The 20,326-nt window shown below is 40.3% G+C and overlaps 1 protein-coding gene across 5 annotated transcripts in view; it reads right to left on the bottom strand.

Annotated features, from left to right (window-relative positions):
* PTPRB (protein tyrosine phosphatase receptor type B) overlaps positions 1–20,326 on the bottom strand; it is a 107,950-nt gene that overhangs the window by 65,255 nt on the left and 22,369 nt on the right. For 3 of the 5 annotated variants that reach the window (XM_061639747.1, XM_061639744.1, XM_061639743.1), the window contains exons 4-8: positions 13,630–13,906; positions 10,029–10,307; positions 8,310–8,567; positions 5,664–5,927; positions 4,500–4,769 (exon numbers count right to left, since the gene is read on the bottom strand). In XM_061639747.1, coding sequence (XP_061495731.1) covers positions 4,500–4,769; positions 5,664–5,927; positions 8,310–8,567; positions 10,029–10,307; positions 13,630–13,906 — 1,348 coding nt within the window. Of the gene's footprint in view, positions 1–4,499; positions 4,770–5,663; positions 5,928–8,309; positions 8,568–10,028; positions 10,308–13,629; positions 13,907–14,556; positions 15,088–20,326 lie in introns of those variants that run through there. The other 2 variants (XM_061639746.1, XM_061639745.1) reach the window with 2 other exon arrangements.

Genomic DNA, 20,326 nt, shown 5'->3' with positions numbered 1-20,326 from the left:
TAAATTTTCTCTATATTGGGCTCCATCACATCATTCCAGTCCAGAAGATTATCCATGCCATTGATAACTTTATCTCTAGAATCTTCATTAATTTCTTCAGAGATAACATTGAGTTCCAAACAATAGATTTTATTTCTAAAGTCCATAGACTCCAAATCTTTTTCCTGTTCCACGTTTGTTCCAATCTCCGGGGCCTCCTCTCTCACAGGGACCCCTGTTCCAGTCTCCAGGGTCTCCTCTCTCACAGGGACCCCTGTTCCAGTCTCCAGGGTCTCCTCTCTCACAAGGACCCCTATGTCTTTAATCTCCTGTGTCTCCAAACAATAGATTTTATTTCTAAAGTCCATAGACTCCAAATCTTTTTCCTGTTCCACGTTTGTTCCAATCTCCGGGGTCTCCTCTCTCACAGGGACCCCTTCCAGGGTCACCTCTCTCACAGGGACCCCTATATCTTTAATCTCCTGCGTCATTTTACTCAATTCAATTTTCAGCTCCTTACAACCCTGTCGCAGGTTTTGTTTCGTTATCTCAATCTCATCCATTATTTTCTGAAACATAGTTATTTCCAGATTCTCAGCCACTTTCTTAATTGCCATTTTAAAAGAAAAATATAGGAAAACCACTTCTTATTTCAGCAACAATTGGGTTAATACTCCAAACTTGGTGACATCACAGTATAAACAGAGCAGACAGCCTTATCTCTCCATAGTTAAGTAAACAAAATGCAGTTCCCAGGATCGAAACAATTAATGGCAGTCGTCAAGAAACAGATTCGTCAAAATAAAATAGACCAAAAAGAGAGTAGTCTCAGACAGTATAATATTCTTCAAAATAAAAATCTGGAATAGAAATCCCTCTTCTGTGTATATCTTTAGAATGCAAATCCAGGACAGCTTTTTGCAACAAAAACAGAGATAAGCTATTAATTAGTGCGTAGCAGAGAGAAGTTATGGCTCCCCAGTGAGATGTCAAAAACCGATCAATCTGGCAAATCTCTTTTAAACAGCAACAATTTAAGTCAAGTAAAAGAAAAATATAGAAAGAAGGGTGCTTGCCTGTTAGTGCGTTCTCTCTTAGAAGATAAGATGAACGTTCGCTTTAACAGATAGAGCTTGCTGTTGAAAATCCGTCCCACCTTCGTCGGCTGGACCTCGTCCCATAAATTAATGAGATCTGGTCGTCCCAACAAAAATAGGCTTTGAGGTTAATCTCTTCGTTTCTCCCTACCCGGGAGAAGTTTAATCAGTCAAAAAAAAAAGAAAAAACTGACTGATATATCTGAATAAGCTTCTTTTGAGGCAGGAGCCCGTCTCAAAAGCAGGCACAGGCTAAGTCACCCTTCCCGGAAGTCGGGATCTCCTTTCTTTGGAAGTGGGATATATATTGAACGCTTCCAGCCTGTGGGGCATTGTTTAGTTTTTCATATTTGTTGACAAATGTTTGTCAAAATTTGGACAGATTCATTCTCAGTATCTTGTAGCAACTCTATTGGTATGCCATCTGTTCCTGGTGATTTGTTTCTTCCAAGTATTTTAAGAGCAACTTTTACCTCACATTCTAAAATTTCTGGTTCTTCATCATTTGGTTCCTCATGAACGAATCTGTCATCCTGGCATCTCTTTTATAGAGTTCTTTAGTGTATTGCTTCCATCTTCCTTTTATTTTATCTCAGTCAGTGTGTTCCCCTGTTGATTATTCAACATCCCTACTCTTGGTTTAAATTTCCCTTTCATTTCTCTAATCTTTTGGAATAGGGCTCCTGTTCTTCCCTTTTTGTTGTCCTCTTCTATTTCTATACAATAACTATTGTAATAGTTCTCTTTGTCCCTATGTACTAGTCGCTGTATTGTTGCATTTAGGGTTCTGACCGTGTTTCTATCGCCTTTTGCTTTTGCTTTCCTTCTCCCTTTAACCATTTAAAGAGTTCCTTCAGTCATCCGTTGAGGTCTTTCTCTCTTTTTAACTAGAGGTATTGTCTTTTTAGATTCTTCCCTGATAATGTCCCTGACTTCAGTCCATAGGTCTTCTGGTTCTCTGTCAATTAAGTTTAAAACCTCAAATCTGTTGCTTATAGATTCTTCTGGGATGTTATTTAAATTGTATTTTAGCATTAAGATTGTTCTGTTGTTCTTCTTTAGCTTTACTCTTATTTTCGATACGACCAGTTCATGATCTGTACCGCAGTCTGCTCCTGGTCTTGTTTTTGCTGAAAGTATGGAACTTCCCCATCTTCTGTTACCAATTATATAATCAATTTGATTCCTATATTGACCATTTGGTGATGTCCATGTGTACAGTCGTCTTTTCGGTTGCTCAAAAAATGTGCTTACAAGAAAAAAATTATTGGCTTCACAGAATTCAAAAAGTCTTTCTCCTGCTTCATTTCTGTCTCCTAAGCCCCATTTCCCCACAATTCCTACTTCTTCTCTGTTCCATACTTTTGCATTCCAGTCCCCCATGATTATCAGAACATCTTGTTTTGGTGTGTGATCAATTTCCTCCTATACTTCTGCGTAAAATCTCTCCAGTTCTTCTTCTTCTGCGTTTGCCGTTGGAGCGTAGATTTGGATGATAGTTATGTTAATAGGTTTCCCGTTTAATCTCATTGATATCACTCGCTCAGACCTTGTGTTATAGCTCCTAATTGCTTTTGCTACATCACTTCTCACTACAGTAGGGCCCCACTTCTCGGCTCCCCGCTTTCTGGCATTCCATTAATACAGCGCCAGCTAGGCGATCAGCTGGAGGGGGGACTGGAGCTCCCTGCACTCCAGATGATTGCGCCTGAGGAGGGGAAGATCAGCTGTAGTTTGCTACAGCAAATCTTCTCCTCTTCTGGCACGATCAGACTCCCGCACTCCAGCTGATCGTGCCCGAGGAGGGGAAGATCTGATCTTCTCCTCTGGTGTGATCAGCAGGTTAGGTTCCAGACCCCCGCACTACAACTGATCTGCTTTTCGGTGGTTTTCACTTTCCGGCGGGGGTCTGGAACCTAACCTGCCATATGAGTGGGGCCATACTGTATTAAAGTAACCCCATTTCTTCTTGATTTCTCATTTCCTGCATAAAATATTTTGTTTTTCCATGATTGAAAATGTCCCATTCCCGTCCATTTTAATTCATTCACGCCAAGTATTGTAATGTTGACACATTCCATTTCTTGCTTGACAATTTCTAACTCTCCCTGGTTCATGCTTCTCACATTCCATTTATTTATTTATTATTTGATTTATATGCCGCCCTTCCTCCCAGCAGGAGCCCATGTTCCTATTGTGTGTGTCGTACAACTCCAGACTCTCCTTTTGCATCTGTGCACATCAGCCTCTGGGCTACCTTTCGGCTTTGACCCAGCTGCATCATTAGTAATAGCACTACTTGTACTTGTCCTGTGTTCTTCCCCCGTAGCTCGGTGAGTGCCTTCTGACCTGGGGGGGTCTCATCTTCCAGCACTATCTCGTGTTGCATTTTGGATACTCTGTTCATAGGGTTTTTGTGGTAAGAGGTATTCAGAGGTGGTTTACCATTGCCTTTCTCTGAGTTTGGAAGCATCTTAGTCTGGTATCTCAGCTTTGACCATTCTGCCTTGGGTGCCCCTGCTAGGAGTCGAGCCCATTGGTCTAGACTTCTGACGGCTTTGCTCTCAGCTTCTTCAGCACTCTCAAACTGCCTCACCACATTAAGGTGTGCATCCTACTACTCCTAATTCCTTTCCACCTCTCTCTTTCGCCTCAGTCCATGCCCTTCCTCCCTTCTCTCCCAACCCCACTCACAGACCCCTTTAGGGGGGCCCTTGCCTGCACACCTCTCCATGGCAGGGGCTGCTGATGCTGCTCTTGTTACATTAAATGGAATGAAGGGAGGAATTGTGGGTGGATGGGAGGCCTCTGAGGTAAGAAAGGAGAGGTGGGAAGGATGCAGGCTTTTGCTTGAGCACATACCTTAGGAGAAGGAAGAGGTGCCATTGTTTCTACTGACTGGTACCTCACAACTTGACTGAGTGACATGAGGTGCAGGGGGCAGGTGCTTGTTCATCCCATGCCAGGCAAGAGCAGCAGCAGCAACTCTTCCTTCTCCTGAGGTGCATTTGCAAGCAAAAGCCTCCCTCTTTCCCATACCTCCATTCTTGTCTTAGAGGCCTGCCGCCTGCCATCGACTCCTGCAGCCCAGTGAGAGCGGCCAACAGCAGCAGCAGATACTCCCTGGGCACCCCAAAGGGCCAAGCTAGGCGCAAGAGAACGAACCCGGCTGAGACCCGCCTGCCAAAATACTAACAGGACAGTAACCCCTTGCGACCCGAGATCAACACACCACACAGATATACTTAATGCTGCTTGAATCTGTTCATGTGAATACAGTCAAAGTTAGAGTATCATTATAAATCCACATATAAGCATTTTACTAAGGCAGATGGATCTCAAAATAGGTTCATTTAATCATCCCTAAACAATGTCTTTGTTGGTTTTCAACGTTTTCTGCTGACTATAATAGAGTTTGCATACCTGTTCTGCCTTTGCAGCGTGCTGTGTTCTGCAAGCCTCCACTTTCTATAGTAACTTCCACCTCATACTGTCTTCCTGGAATAAGCCTTAAATCACTGATAATGTATTCCCTTTGATCTTTCTTCACCGTAGTATTCAGCAGCACGATAGAGTGGTCCAACAGCACAATATAGTACTTCTCCCAGTCTCCAGTAGGGGGTAGCCAGCTCAGTTTCAGAGATCTTAACCAACCCATGCTGTCTGCTTTCAATTCTGAAACTTTCTGAGGAACTGAAACAGAATTTCAACAATGCAATGTGAAACAGAAAACTGTGTTTATCATGAGAGAGTAACTGATCTGTAAGTGTGTAATTCACATAACCATCTATTCAATAACTTCCAATTTTGTTCTTAAAACAGCTGGGCAATACAGTATCCTAGATATGCATGAACTCAAAATTGCTTTTAAATGCCCATTGAAGAACCATTGTGTGGTCCTTACTCCTTTACAATGCATGGATTGGGTGACACTTGCAAGGGAGACACAACTGATGGGTAGGAGTGCTTAATGCTTCCCCTATCCACTGATTCTCCCATTTAAATGCCCCCTGCCAGTTCTTAATCTTTTTTCTCCAGCTGAGCTCTGAAACTAGAAGTGACCAGGCTGGGAATAAGAATGGCTGAGAGAGTAGGCATTTGCATAGTGAACAGGCGGATGTGGCGGCATTCACACATCCCTCTCCCCTGCAAGTACCCCAACTTCATAGTCCAAACTACATCAACAAATGCAGAGCAGTACCATGCATTCTGAGATAATATCAAGATCTGTGCTGATCTTCTTTCAGAGGATATAACAAGGATTTGTGATAAGAAGGCTGCTATACATAGATTGCCCAGTAGGGTAACTACAAGGGAATACAACAGACCCCCTCTGAATACTGCTTACCATGAAAACCCTATTCATAGGGTTGCCATAAGTCAGAATCGACTTGAAGGCAGTTCATTTCAATTTTTTCCCACAGATAGACTTGCCAGTAGGGGTAACTGCAAGGGAGTACAACTTTTGCATATTGAACTAAAACCAAAAGGTTGTCTTTCCTCATAGTATTTGCTGTGTGAAAAGTAAAGGCAGAAAACGTCAAAAGTATTTCTGCTAGAATGTGGTTACCAAAGCTAGAAACATACCTGTTCTGCCATATGCTGTCATTTCAGTGAAAAATTCACCACTGACTGTGTTGACAACAACTTGATAAAGGCATCCTGAAATTAATGTGTCAAAATATGTCCCTGTGATTTGTGGCTCTAAAATTTTCCTTTCTTTAATGGACCCAAGATGAAACAAGGTGACATTGTAGAAATCAAAGTTTCCTGGAGGCTTCTTCCATGTCACTTTTAATGTATCCAAGCTGCCATCATTAGCTACCATCAAATCTAAGACTCTGGCTGGGGCTATTACAAAAAAAGAAAAGAGTAAGAAATTTATCTGTTGTATAGACTTCCAAATTAATACTGTTCAGATTGGAAACTATGATACCAATGCATACAAGATTAATAGATACTATGGCTGAACATAAAAGTGTTTCTCAAAATTGAAAGAGTTTTTCCTTATTAGTGATTATTCACAAATAATCCATAAAGAGCTGCAAAGGTGTTGGTTTTGTGGTCCGTGATGTAACCTTTATATCAGTGTTTCTCAACTGGTGTGCCTCCAGATGTTGTTGGACCACAATTCCCATCTTTCCTGACCATTGGCAATGCTGGCTGAGGCTGATGGGAGTTGTGGTCCAACAACATCTGGAGGCACACCGGTTGAGAAACACTGCTTTATAGGAAGTATTGCTTTCACTCTAAAGGGGTTTCTCCTTAGTGAAATCAGCAAACAGCTAAATCTGATGTCCAAAGAAATTGTAACATCACATTTTGTACACAATCCCTGAGTGGCTAAGATAATTTGTGGAAGAAGAAGAGAAAATAATAATACCAAAGCAATAGTGAAGGGGAAAAATAGTGGTTGCCAATTAGCAAACAGCCATGAAAACAGTACAATTCAGCAATTTTTGAACCTGGCACTGAATTGTACCAGCAACTGGAAACAAATTGGGAGTACATTCTGAGTATGCTCCTAAGTCTTATTTTTCAATTTATGTGAACAATTTTCAATGTGCCCTGTGGGTTTATCTGTCCCACACCTGGTAATGAAGGGTAATTTGACAATCACTACATGAGATAAAGGTACAAGGAATTCCAAAGTCTGACAGAAATTATAATTGCTGGACAACCTAAACTGTTGCTGAATGTGTGTGGTTGGAATTTTAAAACTACAAAAGTATAGACAATAAGCCAAATGCTAGAAGTGTATTGTGTGTGAAGTAGCATTTGTTTCTATTATAAACATGGCTCAAAGCTGGTATTGATATATTTGGATAGTAGAACATATACTAGTGGAATAGTAAACATTCTGTCTTCGGAAATTTTTCTGATTTACCTGAGTTTATGAGTACCATAGCTTTGGTAAACTACCAACTCTGACTTTCCTATTCATACTTTTAAAAAATGTAGTCTAAAGCAGGGATGGAGAACATGCAACCTTGTAGCTGTTGTTGGACTACAACTCATATTAGCTTCAGCCAATATGGTCAATAGTCAGGGATGATGAGAGCTGTAGTCCAACAGCATTGAGAAGGCCATCTCTGGTTGTCACTTATGCTTAAAGTGACTTGCAAAGGGTCTTGTCTTCTGCACCATATTCCCTGGAATACCCAATCAACTTTCCTCAAAAAGTCGTGTTTCTGTATTGAAAGGATGGTGTTATATTGTGCATTGCTGTAGATCTGGGCAAGATTTACCAAGAACCAAGTATATCAAGAATATATTTTGGCTAGAACATTCTGAGAGAGCCAGTGTGGTGTAGTGGTTAGAGTGCTGGACTACGACCTGGGAGACCAGGGTTTGAATCCCCACACAGCCATGAAGCTCACTGGGTGACTTTGGGCCAGTCACTGCCTCTCAGCCTCAGAGGAAGGCAATGGTAAGCCATCTCTGAATACTGCTTACCATGAAAACCCTGTTCATAGGTCGCCATAAGTTGGGATCGACTTGAAGGCAGTCCATTTCCATTTTCAGAACATTCTGAAGAGTCGATTGTCCACTGTCACATTTTCAGTTTGCCCTTATTGCATATATACATCGCAAGCTCTTGCATATAACATTGAATTTTTAGCAACATGCCAACACCATGCCAAATATTTAATTGTTTCTGAGGTTAGTCGGCTTTTTTTTTTACTACTATTAACATTTCATTGAAGGCAACAGTGTACTGTGATCTATATAAAACATCTTAGTGATACAGTTGATGTACAAAACCCCTAAAATATAAATGATGCATAGAAGTACCTTAGTTCAAAGGTACTTTACTCAACCAGTAAAGCAAAGACCCAACATGTGCCAACTGCAGACTTTACTACAGCCAGTTTCTCTGAGCCAGCTGCTGTGGGTCACCCACCCTATTTAATGCTGAGAGCTACTCCCTTAACTGATGAGAATGGGGCAGCCCATACATGCTGGTTACTCATGTGCACATAGACATGCACATGAAACTCTGAATTACAGAAACTTCCTATTGACCTCAAGTAGCTCAAAACTATAGCCCTTTACAGTTTTCCAAAAAATCCAGACTACTTACAGGCTCATGCACTGCATCTATAGGGATATTTATGTGAACAAATCTCTCAAAATTCCATTGATGAAGTCAAGTTGTTAAATTTATCTTGAAAACAGATATAGGTAGTTTTACTGTTGCATGCTGTTCTCCTATTCAGGGAAATATCTTACCAGTCCTAATTGGTCTAATATAATAGTTCTCCAGACCCTCAGCTTTGGTAATGATAGTGAGATTATACAGACATCCTGGTGTTAGTCCTGAAAAATTGTATGACAAATAGTGTTTCTCTAGATCGGTTTGTTGAACTGGACCATCCTTATCCAGCAAAACCAGCCTGTATTGATCCACATTTCCAGCACCTGGCAACCATGAAACATGGATTGATTCCATCTTGACTAATACCTCAATATTTTCCACAGGAGAAGGAGCTGTTAAGAGACAGGGAGTGGAAAAAAGGTTTATACAAACGATATTATACACTGTTGAAAAGATTTAGTATTTGCAACAAAAATCCCCTAAAAAAGAAAGCTCGTATTTTACAAAATAAAGATAGGTAGCTTTGGCTCAAAATATTTCTTTATTCTTAGAAGAGAAATCAAAACTACTATAGATCAACCTCTTCACATCAAGATAGACATTAGGGCTCCGGAAGTAAGTTAGACTTATTCCTGATCCTGTCAGATGACACACTATGGCTGAACTATAGTTAAAGACTATGAGGATGAGAGTAGGTGACACTCCTAGCACAGCCTTGAGATCAGAAACTTTCACTTTATATTTCAATTAACCACTGTTTAACTTTATACTAAACCCTAAACTGTGATTAATCTTAACTATGATTTGAAGTTGGCTTGTTTTAAATGAACTATAGTTAAATTTAACCACATTTTGTCAGGTTTAGAAGCCATGACAAACTGTGGTTATTTAAAATTACAAACAAAAAATTCCCAACTCTTTCTTGTCCTTCAGTTGGAGGCAGGCATATGGAGAGCATGCAAGTCTAGGCTCACACAGGCTTGTTCCTGTCACACTAAACTGTAGTTTAGCATTATATCAAAACCAGGGCAGTACATTGCTGGCTGTGCGTTATACGTTCCTCCTAACCTTCCTTCCATTTATCAAGCTCCATATCAGGTCTTCATCATCCATCTCTGTCCTTTCATTCCACCTGAGAAATGAAGACCAATCATGACATCATTCAGATCATTCTGGCCAGACAAGCACAATCAATTCAGGTTACTTTCTTTCTGCCATTGCATTTGCCAGGCAGGTTTGTGACAGTGCAAGACGACCAAGCAATAGGTTTCCTCTCACTGATCCTCTGTTCCTCTTACAGGACTGAAAGTACTACACATTCATCCAGGGTTCAGATGCTTGCTTGGGAAACTCTTCCACAAGTAATTCAGGTAGCCCTCCTCTTGCTGTTCTTATGCGAAACCTGTTCAAATGGCTAAATGGGACGGTAGATATCACTTCGCTGATTTTCAATAACTAACACAGTGTTTCTCAACCAGGGGGCCATATGAAGATCTTTGGGGGTGAGTGTTTCCCAAAAATATGTACAATAGAAGTAAAAAAAAAATTAAAATACAAAAGTATTAAATGTCATGTTTGGTAAGGGAGAAGATCATCCACAGCTTGTTACATCATCACAAGTGCACTGTGGTTTGGCATTATTACGGGAGCCAGGTTTGAAGGGGTGTGTGAGGTTTTTATGTTAGTTAAAAGGGGCCATGGATTAAAAAAGATTGAGAAACACTGAACTAACCATTTGCCAACTCTTTTATGCTTAGATACTTTGTCCCACCCACCCATACCCTTTTATGGGGAACTAGGAATCCAAGTGGAATAGTATCCCTTGTGGAATTAGTTAAACAAAGAAATCTTACCAGTAGAACCACTGATAACAGTTGAAGGGCTCTTTTTATTTCCAGCAGTTGCAATGATTGATATAGTGTACTTGCTGCCAGGGGTGAGATTGGCAAATGTCTGTTCATTTATTGAAAGGCCTCCAGGAACTTGGATCTCTTGAATTTTGTTGGTGTTACACTCAAGCAATAGTAGCTCATACCAGTCTACTTTTCCTAAAGATCGGCTCCACCAGACTTGCAAGGTTGTCGTTGTAATTTTATCATTTTTAATTTCAAACCTTGCAGGTGGCAAGGGATCTGCATTCCAGAAAACAAACAAACAGAATTACCCTTAATACAATGTGTGACAATTCACTTAATCTTTTAAATAAGTGTCAGTAATAAATGCTTTAATGTTTCTCCATAGCAGCCACTGGATAGATGAGCTGAGGTCAACCACATGTCAAGGAAACTGCAGAAGGGAGCTCTTCAAAATGAAGGAGGTATTTGGGGAGAAGGAAAGGAATGGCTGATGCCTCATGGGAAGGAATTCTACAATGGGATGTCCTGGGTGGCATTTTGGAAGCTCCACCTAGTACTGGACACTGCAGCTACATTCTGATGGAGAACCTATCAATGATGGTTCAATATCTGAAGTCCAATGTTGTGTCTATGTTATTTACAAAGCCCTAAAATATTGTTCTGGATTTTGGAGATTGGAGGCATATGATGGTACATGGGCCAAGTTTTAGTTTAAACTGTTATGGTTTATGTTTTTAACAGATTGTTACTGGCCTGAGCTGTGGGATGGAGAAGACTTCAAGTCAACCAATCAAGGGCACATGCCCCTTTCAAGCCCTATATGGATTTCAGTGGAAGAATTAAGCAAACTTAACTTTCTCCTCTCCCACTGAAATCAATGGGATTTCAGGGTGCTTAAATCTGGCTGGATTGTTCCCTAAAATAACTATATAAACAAATGAATAAAGAAGTAAAGATACGATACAACTTCTGAAGCACATTTAAAAGGTTGCGTGCCTAGAAGGCGAAGTTCAGAAATTCAGACTTTATCTAATCTATCTAGCCCAGAACACAAAACACTCAGTCCTCTGTACATCCGTTAGAACAAAGGAACAATGAGTTTGGGAAGTGCCTGGCCTGAAAAGCCCTGGCTGGAAACAAACACTTAAAAAACCATTTACATTGTTATAAAGTTCTTGACTGGCAACTATCCAATACCGATATATCATAGAAATAAAATATTTCTATAAAGATATTTTTACATTACTTTTATTGTATACTGGCTATAGAATGTGACATTTAAATATGAAATCAGTCTTCCTAAACCTTTGAAAAATGTTCTTGATTTGAAATCCAAATTCTTATTATTTCAATTTCTGTCCCGCTTCCCTAGAATGTATTACAAGAGGGTTCAATATGAGGAGTCCGCTTTTCATCTTTAATTTTCCACATCATCTGATTGTAACCAAATCATAATAATGTACTGACAAAAAGCTTTAGCTTTTACAGAGAATCAAGATTTCTAGTTTAGAAAAAGATGAACTCGTACCAAAATGCTTTTACTTTTGTTATGTAACAGTCTTCAATACATATAACTAACAATTTCTTAGAATATTTCTAAATATTTGATTTACAGTGCAATCTTATACACATCTACTCAGAAGTAAGTCCTATTGAATTCTAAAGAGCTTACTCCCAAGTGAGTAGCACCTGGGAATAAACCACATAGGACATAGTGGAACATACTTCTAAGTATGCATAGCATTGTACTGGTGCTCAGGTTTAAAAAGTAATTATAATAGAATGAGTTAGTGTATATATATATTTAAAGTGAGTGAAAATGCACACCTTTAGCTATAACAAAACACTTTTTTAAAAAAAATCATCAGAAAGGACACCCCTTGTGGGTACACTTAAAGGAATGCAAACCTCACACAGACCTCCTTAAGGGTGAATTAACTTTTAGTTAAAATGGCTTGACTATTTCAAATGGTTGGTATTCATCAAATAAAACATTTTTGGACTCTTATTTCATATACTACTACAAAAACCTGTGGAACACTGACAAACTCAACATTTATTCACTTTGCATGTTTAAATTATTTGCTTTCAACAATGGGCAGTAATGAATGTTAGTCATACTCAATGTATACCCAATGAAATAAATTAACCTAAGTAACTTGTTCATTGATTTCAGTGGGTTTACTCTGACTTCGTAGGATATCACCCAATAATAGTATTAATAAAATTAGTCTTATCCATACACTTACCTTGTCTTTCTACAGAACACAATTTCCAAGAAGCATGAAAATATGTTGCAAACAATATTTACAAACCAAATTCTATTTACATAATATTCCACTTGTTGTGGAAAATAATGCTCTGCATTAATTTTCTACCTTGAACATTTGTCAAACTGGTAATATAATGTTGCAAGATAATCCCTAATCATTATAGTAGTGGTTTTGCTGGGACATGTGAAGTTACATTTATAATCCATCTGTTGTTAGTTTAATGTATAAATGAATAGAAAATGTCTTGTGATACAATAATCCTGAAGGGTTACTTTGGATTATTCTCCTTCCATCAATTTCAGATATCTAAAATGATTACTCTTTTAAAATGTGCGTGTAAGACAGTATTTGATAAAGTTGCCATATAATAGAAGTTGCACAAAATCTCTGTGACTATTAATATTAAAAATACAAGCATTTGCAGTTTATTCAAACATATCTAAGACCAATTATGTTTCCTTGCAAAACTGTAATAATCACCTGCTCTTTAATCCTTAAGGCTGCAACTCTATACATATTTACTTGGGAATAAGTCCCATTTAACTCAATTGTAGTTAATCCTGAGTAGACATACATAGGATTGCACTGTAAATGAGTATATATGAATAATTTCACCTATGTACCTGTAAGAAGAACCATCCATTTTTTTCAGTGTTATTTTAATTGCATTATTTGAGGGGGGTTATAATCAAGAATCATTCAAGTCTTCTCTACAAGTATCTATCACTAAAAAAATTAAGGCAGGAAAATTGCCCAACAGTGAAATTCTATGCATGCTTACTCTGAAGGTAAGTGCCATTATTCTCAATGGGGCTTACTCCCAGGTAAGTGAGCACAGCATTACAACCTAAATTACAAAGAAACTACCCAACTGAAGTGAGCTCTGCATACTAAAACATTTAGAAACTCAAAATCTCAGCCCATTCACAAAATAAATACCGCACAGTTTTTTTAAAAAAAAATCTCTAGATTTGCATTTTTCTTTCTTTCTTTCTTTTTGGGGTGGGGGAGATTTCAAACCACCTATTTTAATGAGATCCAGTTTCTCATTAAAATAATTATTTTATTTCTCACCTTGCTACTGAAACAAATAATTATGCTAAACTTAGGGAGATTGCCTTTATGAACTGGGAATAACAGCAAGAGAAGGATTAATTTTGCACCCACTTACCTATATATATTGGGAAGTGTTTAGAAAGACTTTCACTATTCCTTTTCATTTTACACAATTACAGGTTCCGAATGAGCATCACAGAGACAACATGACATCACCAGATTCCCCTCCATGCTGAAATGGTCATAAAACCTGCACCTGTCATCCATACCTGTTTGCAGTGTGATATTGCAGGCTTCTCCATCAGACAGAGAGACAATCCTGAGATAGTACAAAGTCCCTGCTTCCAAACCATTGTAGTTACATTCATAGGAACCGTTGGCTTTCTGGATGGGCTGGCAAACCCTGTATAAGGCATTGTGGGAGCTGCAAGTTACACTGAAGTTACAGGGATTTCCCAAACTGTCCCACCTGAGATAGACAGACCGGCTGGAAACTTTCCACTCCGTCTGGTTGATGGGACATTTGACTGGAGCTCCTAGACCGCTCTGGAGAAGGATCAGAAACAGCATATGATGGTTATCTCATCTAAGAGCAAATGATTTATCTCTTCTCCACACTCACCTGAGGCAATCATTCTAAATTAGACCTTTGCATTTTGATCTTAAACACTGAGATATGGAACAAGTCCCTCAGTTTTGATGGAAATGACTTCCTTATATGTGTGTGTAAAATAACACACATCTTATACTCTGTATTAATTGATCTAGAATGCCTACCACCTGTAGACACAAATCCCAGCTACAGAACAGAGCACCCACATTACCCCATTGGTATCCCCACCTCTTTAACACTACCTTACTCTTTGAACAGGTGTGTGTGTGTGAAAGGCTGGGAATTAATGTGCATGATGAACTGATACTGAATGAATATTGAGACATGCAGCAGAAGTGGCTGGCTTCAATCTAATCAGCTTTGGAAAGTATCATTATGGGGGAAAAAACAGAGCTTTCATCCTTCGATACGATAGGATCCTGCTTGATAAGGTGATGCTGAAAACAAAGATAAATAAAGTCTGATGTGACAAGAGTGGTGTGTGTGTGCAAAATGTGGTGTGTTTAGCAGGAGGGAAATTTGGGTCCTGCTTTGTAACACCCCATCCCCCCCATCTCTTGCTTTGCGAGTGTCTGTCACTCACCTTGAGAAGGGCTAGCGCAAGAATCCACATGGAGACTCCCGCTCCGCATCTCAGCCTTGCCATCCGTTTGGATCTGCAAGGCAGGCTGCAGGTGGGGGCGAGGAAGTGCCTTTCGCCCCGGCGGCGCTCGGCTTCCTCAACTCCCCCCGTCCGCTGGGCTGAGGGTCGCGGCCCGCGGAGGCCCTCTGCTGGCCAGCTCGACCTTTGCAGGCGCTCAGGAGACTCCTTGAGGTTTCCTTCGGGCAGGGCGAGGGCAGGGACCGCTGCTCGCGGCTAGTTGAAGGCACGGCGAGAAGGCGCGGCGGCAGACGGCTGTCCGCCGCTCTTCCCACGCGGCCATTCTGACCCGGCCCTTGCCAGGCGCTCCAGCGTTCAGTTGCCGAAGCTCCTTTCTGCCCCTCAGCCTCTTGACGAGCCAACGTCCGAGGAGGCAAACAGCAAAACTTCCGCCTGAGCCAGCCCCTCTTTGCCGCCTTTCTCGGGACTTTCACTTTCAGCCGTTTTCTGGTGCTCCTCACAATGCCTGGTGTGCGCTCTCTCTCGCTCTCAGCCCTCACCATCACCCCCCTCTCTGTTTCTCTGTTCCTTCACCCCACCCTACTCCTCTTCCTTCCTCCTCCTCCCCTCCCTCGTCTCGGACCTTCTTTTCCGAGGGCTATTTCTGACACTGGATGAACGAAGAGATGGTTTCCTTCAGGCGTTTCTCCTCCCACTGGAATGTCCTATGTAAACCTCCCCATTTCACACTTGCCTCAGCCCTAGGCTCATCCAAAGTCACTTGCCCTATCCTTTTCTCCCCTCTCTCCTCTCTGTCTCTCATGGGAATTCTCCCTGGGATCCAGAACTTGTTTTGGCAAAAGGGGGGGGGGAGACAGAAACTGCTTTAACAGGCCTCAGCCATGGATTTTACCAGGGTGGCCTAGGGCTCTGGGGATTGGGAGAGCCCAGGGTGAAGTAAAGTTAGGGGCAAGGAAATGAACCAAGGGATAATCATTCTTTCCTCAACTCTATTGCCCTTCCTCAGGGGAAATAGCCATGTCTGAGGTGAAGATGAGCCATGTGAATTTTCTATTAACAGAGATCCAACATATCTCTGGCGTTTGCTACCTTGCGTTGAAAGCAAAGATGGGTCACCCCGAAACAACAACCTCAGCAACTATCCCAAATTCTTGACTAAACAAACAAGACCTTAAGTGCCCCTTATATATTTCCCTGGGCAAACTCATTTAGCCTCTTGTAAAGGAAAAGCAAATTTCCTCTTTTCTGTCTTAGCAAGAGTAAATCTGTAATCAACAGACAACTATTGTTTCTCCCACACATTCTAGCCAACATAGCTTAAAAATACAGCTTCTACCTTGAAAACAGAATCACACCAAGCACAAAAAATCCAGTGATATTTCAATCCCATGGATGGAGGAATACTATTAACATGAAAAATGGCTGATTTTCTCACTTTTTCATTTCCTTGCATCAGCATGTGCCCTGGAAGCAACTATCACCCTAAACCCAAATAAATTGCTCTTAAGAAATATACATAGCTAAAAGCAAGCAAGTTCCCATATTCTCAGGGAACAAATGCCTATAGTGTGGAAAAAGACAAATGAAGTCTGTCATTATTTTCTTTAATTTAGGCTTCACTAATGATAGTTATTAATAATGTCTAGTTAGAATTATTTATTGATATAGAAACAATATTTAAATAGATGGCAAAGCTTGCAGTAGAATGAAGGTAGCACTGATGAATGGAAAAAAATTTTGGTCTGTACAGAGATACATTGAGCTCTCATGCCTTTAATATCCTAAATTCTGCTCCTCTATGGACCTGAGTTTGATGTCTACCTCTTACTGCATATATAGGCTCAGCAACATCCAAGTTCTGGAACAAGTCTCAAAAGCCTATATTTTGAATAATGCAATAGACTTCCATCTTACTCTGAATTTTACAGCATTTGCTGTAAACATTTAAAATTATTAATAATATTATAAAATTATGCTATTGCTTTGTCATGAAACATGCCTATAACCATGCATGTTATCCCTCATTCTTATGACATTTGTGGCACATTATTCTATGACCATGTTCATATGTCATGCTAAGCCAAACCATGGCTTAATCTGAATGTGCTGGCTCTCGAGGAGATCACAGCCACTTTGCTCCTCCCCAGCCTTATTAAGTCAGTGCAGAGCAGTAGCTAAGCCAAAGTTTGGCTTAGTATGCCATCCAAACCTGGTATTGAGGCTAAGGTCTTTCCTTCTTGACTATGATTTGTAGCTAAAGTTTGTCCTATGGTTGCAAGTCTTAGCTTGGCTGTTGTCCTGCACTGACCCAAAAAGCCAGGGGAAGAGCTTTTCCAGGAACCAGCATGTTCACACAGTCATGATAAGACATATTCTAGCTTACTGTAACATGCATGCAAAACTTAAATATATATGCAGCTACCATGAACATTACAGTGATTTCTAAAAAAACACAAGAGTACTGTATAAGAACTGTCTTCAAAGGTCCATCTGTCCAGCATCATGCTTCTCAGTGTGGCCAACTAGATGTCTCTCAGGAGCTCATATGCAGAACAAAAAGAAAACAGCATGCTCTCTCTGGCAGATGCTCCTGAGCAGTGGATATTCAGTGATATACTGCCTAGAATCTGGAGATTCCATATAGGCATAATGACAGCCATTAATGGATAATAAATTTGTCTAACCCTCTTTTAAAGCCACCGGCCATCACCACTATGTGTAGCAGTTAATTCCATACATTAATCATGTGTTGTGTAAAGTGCCTTTTTCAGTCCTTATGTCTACTACTAATCAATTTTATTATATGTCCTTGGGTTTTAGTACTATGTGAGAGGGAGAAAATTTTTTGCAAACACTTTAACAGTTCTTTGTAGGAAGGTGCCCCTTTTTACAGCATTTCCCGTAGACCAATATTCTTTTTGAAATAAGACAGTATTCCAAATGTGGGGAGGCATTATGATGCTAGCCATATTATTTTCAGTCCTTTTCTTAATAATCTCCAATATAGAATTTGCCTTTCACTGCCGCTACTCCTACTGGGAAGAAGGGCAGGGAATAAATAAATAAATAAATAAATAAATAAATAAATAAATAAATAAATAAATAAAACCATATACTGAGTTGATATTTTCATTGAGCTGTTCATCAAGTTCTGACTCCACCAGTTCAGACCCCATTTGTATACCAGATTTTTGCTTCAATGTGTGTCACTTTTCACAAATTTATATTGAACCTAATTTGAAATGTTATTGTCTATTCCCCTGATTTGGAGAGATCCTCTTGGAACTGTGCAGTCTGGTGGGCTTTTCACCACCCTGAATAATGCGCTATTATCTGACTGTTTCCAGATCATTTATGAATATAAATGATACCAATATAGATCCAGTACCAATATAGATCCTTGGATAATCCCATAGTTTACCTGCCTCCATTGGAAGGACAGCCTTTCATTCCTACCATATGCTTCCTGTTCTTTAGTTCCATAAGATGTCCTGCTGTTTTATGCATGAACTGTCATGACCATGAACTCAGATTCTGCATCTTTAGGGATGAGCATGAGGACTATGAAAAAGAAGGGGAAGGGCAAACAGGGTGAACCCCACAAGTGCTCTCAGATGAAACCGTGGGGCTGGTTGTTCCCCCTTCTCCAGCCTGAGGTTGTGGTTCTACTGTCTTCTGACTCAAAGGACTTTGTTACAGAACACCCTGAAAGACCTGAGCCTCTCCTGCTCCATTGCAGGAGGAGATCCCTAGAGCAGACTAGACCTTTTAAGTAAAGCAGCATCTTGGAGCACAGATGGTGCTAACAATTAGTCTGCACCTGCTTTTGCTACTACTATAGAAGGACTCAGTTTCAGATTGCTCCTTGTGAGAGTAACTTCAGAGCTCTGTGTTTCCTAGCTCACAGCCTGGGTCTTGTGTTGCATGTAGCTGGACCTTGTGTTCTGTTACCCTTGCCTTACATCCTGGTTAGACTTTGCCTTGCTGTACTGTAGAGGACAGCATCAACTTACTCAGGAGCCTTTAGCGAGGGACTTTGCCAGGAACTTTTAGGAAATCTGAGTGTACAGTGCCTATTGGATCATCCCTGTCTACATGCTTCTTGATACAATCAAAGAACTCCAAAAAGGCAGATGAGACAGAACCGCCCTTAGAACTCGTACTGATTTTTCCTTAGATAATACCACATTCTAAGCGTGTTTGCATAGAAATGTCCCAGGGAATTCAATGGGATTTAAGCCTTATTAAGTGTACATTTGTCACCAGCCTTGGGCTTGCTCTTCAGTATGTTTAATAATGCCAGCTTTAATAATGCTTTTCACACTTTATGCAGGACAGACATTAGACTAATGGGTGTGTAATTTTCCTGGAGCCCCCTTAGACCTCTCTTTCTGTCTCTTTTTAAAAATCTATCCTGGGCTACTTCTGGGAGGAAGGGTGGGATATAAATCAATAAATTAATGGTATTATATTTACTGTCTTCTAGTCCATTGATAAGAGAACTGACTTAAGTGGTAAGTGGCAGGCTTTTGTCAGATCAACATTTTTACATTTGAGTTCTTTAGAACTTTTGGGTGTATGCCATCTAGACCAATCCAGATTTCTTGCTTTTTTAAATTGTTATCTGTCTAATAGGCCTAGTAATTTATTTGTCACCTCCATTTGCTTCAGTCTTGAAATGTAGTGCTTCAAGCATCCTCTTTAGTAGAGGTGGTGTTGATGGGGCTCTGCTGCTCTCCCGGCTTCTGAACATGGTGGGATGGGGGGTTGCTGCTGCTGACCAAGAGGAGGAGAAGTCAAGCACAGGGAGCTTGGGGTGGTGATGCATGTAGCAGCAGGTGCATTGGATTAGGGCGACCATTCACTAAGCTCCCTGCACCTAGTCCCTCTCCTTCTCAGTCAGCAGCAGTGGCCGAGAGGGTTGAAGCCACAGAACAGCAACAGAATGTCACCTACAGAGCCTCATGGGCTGCAACTGGTCCTCCCTAAGGAGCCTCATCTTGTATTACAAGGTTTTGGGCTGCAGGTGAAAACTTTGCTCTTTGCCCAGGCATTTTACAATGTATATAATTTTGGAAGTGTTCTTTTTAAAAGCTTTTTTTGCCTGTGTGTTGTTTTGTCTTGTATTTTTGTATGCTTATTTGTTGGTTTGAAATTGTATTTATGTATTGTGAATTAATTTTATACACTTTCATACATTGCCATGGAATCTTTTGATGAAGGGCAGTTAAGACATATTTTAAATAAATACAAAAGTTAAAATCTGGTTTGTGCAGTTTTTAACACAGCTTTGACCTTCAAAAGGAATATTAGTACATGGCTGGATATAAATGCACACAATGGCTTACTTCACATGGTTTATAGGGACTGCGCAAATGCGCAAAATCCTGGAAAGGATCTTGCAGTCACTTTGCTTCTCTCCAGTCCTTTTTGCTTGCACTCTTGTACATGAATGTCATCTGAACTTGGACTCATTGTTAATCTCTTTCCTCACTACCCATGATCTGTAGTCAAGGGGAGGAGCAAAGTGGCTTTGAGCTCTTTTCTAAGAGCCTGAACATTTGTGTACACCCAATAAGCCATAGCGTGGCTTAATATGTCATGCAAACCAGGCCAGAGAATTATGGGAACGTGCCCTTAGTAAAACAACAAAAATGTGCAATCATACTAATGTGAGGTCTTAAATGGGCCTGAAGAACTCACCTTTAATTATATTTTAACAGAATGAAGTATAAAAAAGGTTCAAAGTGCA

The sequence above is a fragment of the Rhineura floridana genome, chromosome 8 (genome assembly GCF_030035675.1).
Source record: "Rhineura floridana isolate rRhiFlo1 chromosome 8, rRhiFlo1.hap2, whole genome shotgun sequence".
Classification (NCBI taxonomy): domain Eukaryota; kingdom Metazoa; phylum Chordata; class Lepidosauria; order Squamata; family Rhineuridae; genus Rhineura; species Rhineura floridana.
This window is presented reverse-complemented; position numbering and strand designations above follow the sequence as displayed.